Source organism: Pimephales promelas, chromosome 6 (genome assembly GCF_988280905.1).
Source record: "Pimephales promelas chromosome 6, fPimPro1.hap1.1, whole genome shotgun sequence".
Lineage (NCBI taxonomy): Eukaryota > Metazoa > Chordata > Actinopteri > Cypriniformes > Leuciscidae > Pimephales > Pimephales promelas.
Window position 1 is genome coordinate 4,998,519 of NC_142774.1, and position 8,370 is coordinate 5,006,888.

The 8,370-nt window shown below is 33.2% G+C and overlaps 1 protein-coding gene across 1 annotated transcript in view; it reads right to left on the minus strand.

The window, feature by feature from the left end:
- Nucleotides 1–7,588, minus strand: part of LOC120488816 (uncharacterized) — a 90,799-nt gene extending 83,211 nt beyond the window's left edge. The window contains exon 1 of the mRNA XM_089132653.1: nt 7,474–7,588. Within this exon, the coding sequence (XP_088988779.1) occupies nt 7,474–7,588 (115 nt within the window). The remainder of the gene's footprint in view (nt 1–7,473) is intronic.
- Nucleotides 7,589–8,370: the final 782 nt, after the last annotated feature.

Genomic DNA, 8,370 nt, shown 5'->3' on the forward strand with positions numbered 1-8,370 from the left:
TGTTACAACTTGCCTCGGTATATGTGACAACCTACCCCGGCACAGTAGTGGGCTGGGTTGTAACTTGTAGCAAAGGCACATCGTGTATTTTACATTAACTCATAATGGCTTTGACATTGTTGAAGTGGTTTGAATTGGTGCCTTTTTCTAGTAAACAAATGTTGGTACTTTGTATAAAAGTTTGAGCACTATAGCTAAAAAAAAATCAATGAGTTAAGGATGCTGAAGTAAAAAGTGTTATCCGGTCTCCCCTTACTTTAGAGTGAATTCCAATCAGAAAACAATTGATTGAATAACCCTTAGCTCAAATACATTAAGGGCTTTAAGTGACAATTCCAACACATACCCACGCAGAAAACCATTGCAAAGACATAGGCTTGTCAATCTCAACTTCATGCTCATGACGCACACGCTCAGGAATGGCTCTTTTTCGTTTAGCAAGAGTTGACATTTCAATCAGGAAGTTCAGTTCTATTGTTGCTGCTGTCATTATTTAAAATAACAAGAAACTATATCGAACTTGACGAGCAGGATACTTGTATTCTTCATCAGCAAATTGTAGACTTTGAAAAGGTGACACACAGGCGCCACGCATGACTTGAATGCAATGGAGGGGTGTCAAAATTCTACCAGTTAAAATAGATAACAACAAAATTGACCAAATAGTACTACCAAACTGTAGCAGTGGATCTCAATCTTTTTGACTTTTTGAGCTTGGCATTGCTTGAAAGATGTAATCAGAAATATCTTGTCTTATTTGACACAATTTGAAGCCATTTTGAGGAGGAGGCCCACTTGGAAGTTCGTTGAGAAACACAGGCATGTTAACGTTGTGACGTTGGTGGAGAAATAATCTCGTTCTAAATGTCTAGGATGTTTTAAGTGACACAGCAAGCATACTGTATATACAATATGCAAACATGAAGCTATCGCAACCATTAGCTGGAAGAAAAGAAAAACCACAAAGAGAAACTGTCTCAATGGCTCAATGAAAGGTGTTGCTCTCTTATCAAGAAGTTTGGCAAGTAGTCATAATGGTTAGTTATTTCAATGATTTGAAGCAGACAAACTGGCCTAACCAAACCGCCTCTAGACGTCACATAAGTCAAACTGACTGCAGGTTACTGAGACTGTTTGGTGTCACTCAGATCACAATACTAGCACAAGTGCTTGTACTGAACATGATACTCTTGACATCTCATCTGTCTTTATTTCTGTCATTTTTCTGAACAGATCTCCAGGGCACATATTTGCCCATTTTCTTTCAGACCATTTTAATGTCATGGTGGATTGGTGACCTATGGAAATTCTGAACTATGGAGTTGATGTTTATAGCTATTCTGCCATAGAGAGATAATATTTCAGACCTTTATTTTGTAACTAACCTACAAATGTACAGTTAGCCTGGTCCTACCATCTGGCCACTCTCCATTGACAAGCGTTAACTTCCTTGAAGGCGGGTACTCTGTTGAAGTTTAAAACTATTGGATCTGGCCAGAGTCACTCTGGATGTGCCATAAGCAATCGCTAACGTTTGGTCATCGTGACGTATGTCAACAACTCAAACTAGCGCACAACATCAACGTCATAGTTCTCAGCGACTCCCTCTGTTTGCTGATTGGACCGGTAAAAAAATTATCGGCGAAAACCCAAGAATATACAGCAAACCCAGACATAGTACTGAAGGAAATTGAAAATTGAGCGCAAGTACTGTACGTAGGAGGGCGGAGCGATTAACTAACACTTTTCAGTAAACTTTACTTAATGTCTTAACTTAATTGTTCAAATCTAGTAATCTCACATCTTATGCTTTGTTTACTCAGTAAATCCAAGCAAAGATTGATTGACTGGTTTGAGAGTGGTTTTTCAGGCGGGGAAAATCTTAATGGGACTTTTCACTAATTTCCTCCTCTTCTGCAGTTATTTTTAATCTGTAAGTCATCTTGAAGGTTGAATTGTCAATACAACTGAAAAATTTGAGAGAACATCACATGTTCTCTGTCAAAGGCAGAGAAGTTTATATATATATATATATATATATATATATACTGTATATATATATATATATATATATATATATATATATATATATATATATATATATATATATATATACAGTACAGTGACGTGAATAAGTTTGGACATCCATGCTAAAGTTGCCTAAAAAGAGGAATAAAAAATCATCTTTTGGATGTTGATCTTAATGCCTTAATTAGAAAAATGAGGAAAACTCCAACCTTAAAGGACACAAATTTTCTTTGTGAAGGAATAATGTATCATAAATAAATAAATGTACTTATGTACCCTGTATTTTAAGGAAAAACATTTATTTATGAAACATTTTTTAAAACATTTATTTACAACTTTAGCATGGGTGTCCAAACTTATTCACATCACTGTGTATATATATATATATATATATATATAGGCCTATATATATATATATATATATATATATATATATATATATATACTTACACATTTATATATATCTATATATATATATATGTGTGTGTGTGTGTGTGTGTATATATATATATATATATACTTATATATGAAGAGTTCAGATGCTAAACCCTCTAAATGCCATTTGAAATTTTCTTCTTTAATGATGATTTTTATCAAACTTGTATATTTAAGTTCAGTAATTTCACTTAAATGGCAATGATAATTACCTATTAATAGTTATTTAAGTGAAATTACTGAACTTAAATATACAAGTTTGATAAAAATCATCATTAAAGAAGAAAATTTCAAATGGCATTTAGAGGCTTTTGCATCTGAACTCTTCATATATATATATACTGTATATATATATATATATATATATATATATATATATATATATGTATGATTATTACTACGATATATATTATATATCACATGGAAAGAAGCGTAAATGGATGGAGAAGCATAGTTTACTGTAAAGCTACATTTTAGTTTCTGCTTATCTTGGTGAAAGCCGAGTACAAGTCAGCATCTACTCTCGTCTAATGGAAAATTATTACTTAATTATTATTAACTTAACTTCAGTTTTCCCTTCAAGTCTGCTTTGCAAAAGGCAATCGGTTTCCAAATTATTTTTAAGTACATTGAACTTGTTAGAATTTACACTGTACAGTAGCCTACTGCATGTGAAAAGTTTCGGTCCCCTGTCAAAGACGCCTTAAAAGAGAATTCTTTCAGAAATAATTTGAATAGTTTTTATTTATCCGCTTACAAAACATGTATAATTGAGTGGGTGTGACATAAATTCTCACATTAATAGAAAAGGCAAACGAAGAATTACTGGTTTCTCTTTCATTTTGGAAATATTTGTAAAAATGAAAAAGGCAAACAACTCCAACCCTGCTAATTATTTAAAATAGTGTTCATCAGCTCCAGTTTGTCATCAGCTCCCGGAGACTTCAGATGCCCCAAAACCTGCGATGAGACGACTCAACGCCGGCGATATGTTATGCCCTAAATTATTATATGATTAACTAAATTTATTTTTTTCCATGTACTTTTCTGTAATGCACTTTCTGTAAATCTGCTTTGAAACTATATGCATTGTGAAAAGCACTATACAAATAAAATTGAATTGAATAATATATGACAATATATAATAATATATGACATAATATATATATATATAAATATACATATATATATATATATATATATATATATATATATATATATATGAAGAGTTCAGATGCAAAAGCCTCTAAATGCCATTTGAAATGTTCTTCTGTAATGATGATTTTTATCAAGCTTGTATATTTAAGTTCAGTGATTTCACTTAAATGTCAATGATAATTACCTATTATTTGTTATTTAAGTGAAATTACTGAACTTAAATATACAAATTTGATAAAAAAATCATCATTAAAGAAGAAAATTTCAAATGGCATTTAGAGGCTTTTGCATCTGAACTCTTCATATATATATATATATATATATATATATATATATACTGTATATATAAATACATATATATATATATATATACAGTAGGTTAACAGGATGAAAGATGTTTTTATGCAATATTTATGATGCCCAAAAAATGCAATACAGTAGGTGGGAATCCACCGTTTTCCCCTCCAAAAACCAGCACAGATCGTCCCATTCAACCCTGTGGTTACCAGCCATAACCACTTCTCCAGATCTACCCTGTTTAATCTACCATAGAAGTGATGCACAAGATGATCAACAATGGGTGTAGAGATGAAGAATAAATTCTACATTTAGTGCTAATATTTTATAGCCACGTGGTTCTCAAATGGTGGGCCATGATCCAAAGATAGTAGCAAACCATTACACTTTACAAGAAAATCACTTATCCTGAACTCGCCCCATCCATGAAGCGAAGTTATCGGTTCACTTCCTTTCAGCATTGCCTAATTTTACAATCATGAACCATTCAGCGTAGAATCTCCTATTTAATGGGGTTTGACAATGTGTATAATAATCTTGATAAATGATTTATTCAATAGCAAACAAACACTGAGCCAGATGTTGTGTTATGTTAGTACTCTCCATATTATTATATACTGTACAGTAAGTGTGTGACTTAGATGCACAGTCTTTGACGTCAGTAACAAAAGGCTAATAGAAACAAAGCATAAAGTTATGTTGAAAAGTGATTTCCTCCTTTTGAAAGTCGATAAGCCTGTTTATGTTGTTATAAAAACTATGGTGTTAATATTAAGATACAAACAAACATTGAATTGTGCTTGTAAAGTGTAATGGTTTGCTACTATCTTTGGATCATGATGACCCACCATTTGAGAACCAATTGGCTAGAAAATATTAGCTCTAAATGTAGAATTTATTAGCCATTGTTGATCATCTTGTGCATCACTTCTATGGTAGATTAAACAGGGAAGATCTGGAGAAGTGGTTATGGCTGGTAACCACAGGGTTGAATGGGACGTTCTGTGCTGGTTTTTGGAGGGGAAACCGGTGGACTAATGCAGTGGCTTCCCACCTACTGTATTGCAGTTTTTGGGCATCATAAACATTGCATAAAAATATTTATGTGTCGGGAAACCGCCTACATTTTGCATGTCATCTTTCATCCAGTTCACCTACTGTATATAAAAACTGAAAAAAATAAGAAAAAAACTGTAGGAATTCTTATGACGCTAACTTAATGTAGCTGTGCGATGAGTTTAATAATAAATGTGGCTCATCACGGCTATTTACCCTTCGCATTTTTACAATTATTTCCAAAATGAAAGAGAAACCAGTTTTCTGTAATTCTTGAACAATTAGTTTACCTTTTCTATTAATGTGAGGACAATAAATGTCACACCCGCTCAATTATACTGTGTACTGTTTATATATTTATATATATACTGTATATACACTGAAAAAAAATATTTTTTGGTAAGGTAAATACTACTGAAAAAAACCCAATGTAATTTACAAGAAAAAGTTAGTTCAGGCAAGAATTAAAAAAAAAAAAAAACTAAGTAAATTCCATATCAGTACTTAGTTCAAGCGAGTAGAAATGAAAGCAAAAATATGAACTCATAAAACAAAATAAAGTAAAAATTACTCAACTTTTCTGATACTGGGGTTCCCATCATGCACTGTACCTTGAATAATTAATGAGGCTCATTTTTCACTGGTTTATCATTGCTTTTGTTGTCAGGATTAGTAACTTGCCATTTTGTGACATTTTGAGGAAATTTTCTGCTCAAAATGACACATTCAAACACAAAAACGATCCATCAAATGTTACCGTCATTGTGTATTGTCTACCAAGTATTGAGGTCTTTGCATTCACATCATGTTTAACATCTGACATGATGAAGTATAAATTACTTAGATAGGCTAAGTAAAACACATACTATAAATGACTGGTATAATTCAATAAAATTGTTTGAGTGAAATGTAAAGCAAAGGTAATTACAACTAAATCGATATTAAGTTACTTATTTTCAAGTTACTTATATTGTTTGTTACTTTCACTTAACTAAAGTAAAGTTTACTTAATTCCATATTCCAAGTCAATTTTAACTTAAGATTTTTAATTAAAGCTACTGATAAATATGTTTTGGTCTTTGTAAATCTTTGTAATTTTACTAGCATTTTCTGAGTGGAAAAAGTTGCCTAGCTTTTTTCAAGTAAATCCTACTCCACATTTTTTTCAGTGTATATACCAATTAAGAAATGATTAGAATTATTAGAGTGGCCCGCAGGTGATGCTCATTATCAGTCATTAGCCACCGTGTATCACGCCACTCCACTAGCAAAGTTGCTAAATAAAAACTATTCAAATTATTTCTGAAAGAATTCTCTTTTAAGGTGAAACTTTTCACAGTATGCTACTGTAAATTCTAACAAGTTCAGTGTACTTAAAGAATAGTTTGGAAACCGATTGCCTTTTGCAAAGCAAACTTAAAGGGAAAACTGAAGTTAATAATCAGCTAAAAGTAAAGAATGCTAACTCTTCCTATGTAAATTAAGTAATAAATATCAAGTTAGTTTAATGTGAGATCTAGTTAAAATACTTTATAATATTTGCTAATCTTACTTAAGATTTCATTGTAAGATTACTTGAGTAATTCCATTTAACTAACAGTGTAATAATGTGTCCTGCAAACATCTTAAATATTCTCAAGGTTTTAATCTAAAATATTTTAAACTTAAAATATGTGCAATCGGTTTCCACATTTTCATCTAGTAAAGTGAAATAGGAATAGTATGTTGTACTGACAAATGCTTAGTTAGTTTAGTTCACTTACACAAGAGTTCGAGACACTGAAAAAAGAACTGTAGAGAGTAAGGTAACTTTTACAGCATACTTTTATAGTCCTGTTAACATATACTATTATTATAGTAATTACAATTACTGGGTAATTACGAAGTACTAACCCTAAACCTACCCCTATGTACTTACCTAATATTAGCCAGTACTTTGTAAGTACTGTACTGTAAGAGGAGGTGTCACCGAGAGTACTTAATGCTTTGTTTCTATTAGCCTTTTGTTACTGACGTCAAAGGCTGTGCATCTGAGTTTCACACACTTACAGTATATAATAATATGGACAGTACTAACATAACACAACATCTGGCCCAGTGTTTGTTTGCTATTGAATAAAATCATTTATCAAGATTAAATGCAATGCATACATCATACACATTGTCAAACCCCATTAAATAGGAGATTATGCACTGAATGGTTCATGATCACACACAAACTTTATTACAGGCTCCAGGCCCAACAACAGTACATACACCACACAAAAAACAAGAAAAAAAATTACATATACAATACACCCTTTTTTCACAAAGATCTTAAAAGGCACTTATACCAATGCTTCCATAGGTGTGATTGGTATCGGACCGAGCTACACCTGGGACTTGTGAGCCTTACTATAATATAGTTTCGTGACTCATCAAGTCGACCCATAAACTTAAACATTAGGTTCCTCAAGAGGGCCTGTAAACAGCTTACCCTCGAGTCACAAAAAAGCTTACTTGCACTGCTGTTTCTGGGCTTCTTCAGCAGTATCCTCAGACAATCATTATATGCTACCTGCAGTTTGCGCATAGTCTCCTTTCTGTAGTTGACCCATAATGGGGCTGCATACATAGGGGTACAGTAAGCGCGAAACAAGTGCACTTTCACATCATCAGAGCAGTAGTGAAATTTCCTAACTAACATGTTCGCTTGCACATACAACATTCGTCTTTGCCTATTCATGTCAGCATCATCTTCCATCTTGTCAGTAATGATATGCCCAAGATATTTTGTACAGTTAGATACACAGATACAGTGCCCAGACAGGTAAACATAGGAAAGTGCAGCTTCTGATCTTCCTTAGTCCTACAAACCAAAACAACACTCTTCTTTGCATTGTACTGTACATCAAATTCAACCCCATACTTGGAGCATATGTCCAACAACTGCTGGAACCCAACAGTACTGGGGGACATAACAACTAGATCATCTGCGTACATCAGGTGGTTTAACAGAGTGTTCCCTATTACACATCCCGTCTTACATATCCCCAACTGCTTTGAGAGGTTATCCATATATAAGTTAAACAGTGCCGGAGACAATAGCCCCCCCTGCCGTACTCCATTACTTACATTGAATTGTGACGATAAGCTATTTCCCCATTTAACCTGCATGCTTTGTTTTGCATACCAGTAAGCCAGTATACGTATGATGCATCCTGGCACACTTCTGATAATTTACTCTGTCAAATGCCTTGGACGCATCAATAAACCCAATAAACATTGTAGAGCCCTGGCTTCTATAAGATTCAACAGCTTCTTTCAAAGCATAAATACATTGATCAGTACTGTGTTGAGACTTAAAGCCAAATTGATTTTCCGTGGTGTAAATGAGTCCACTGATTCTATCTAGTA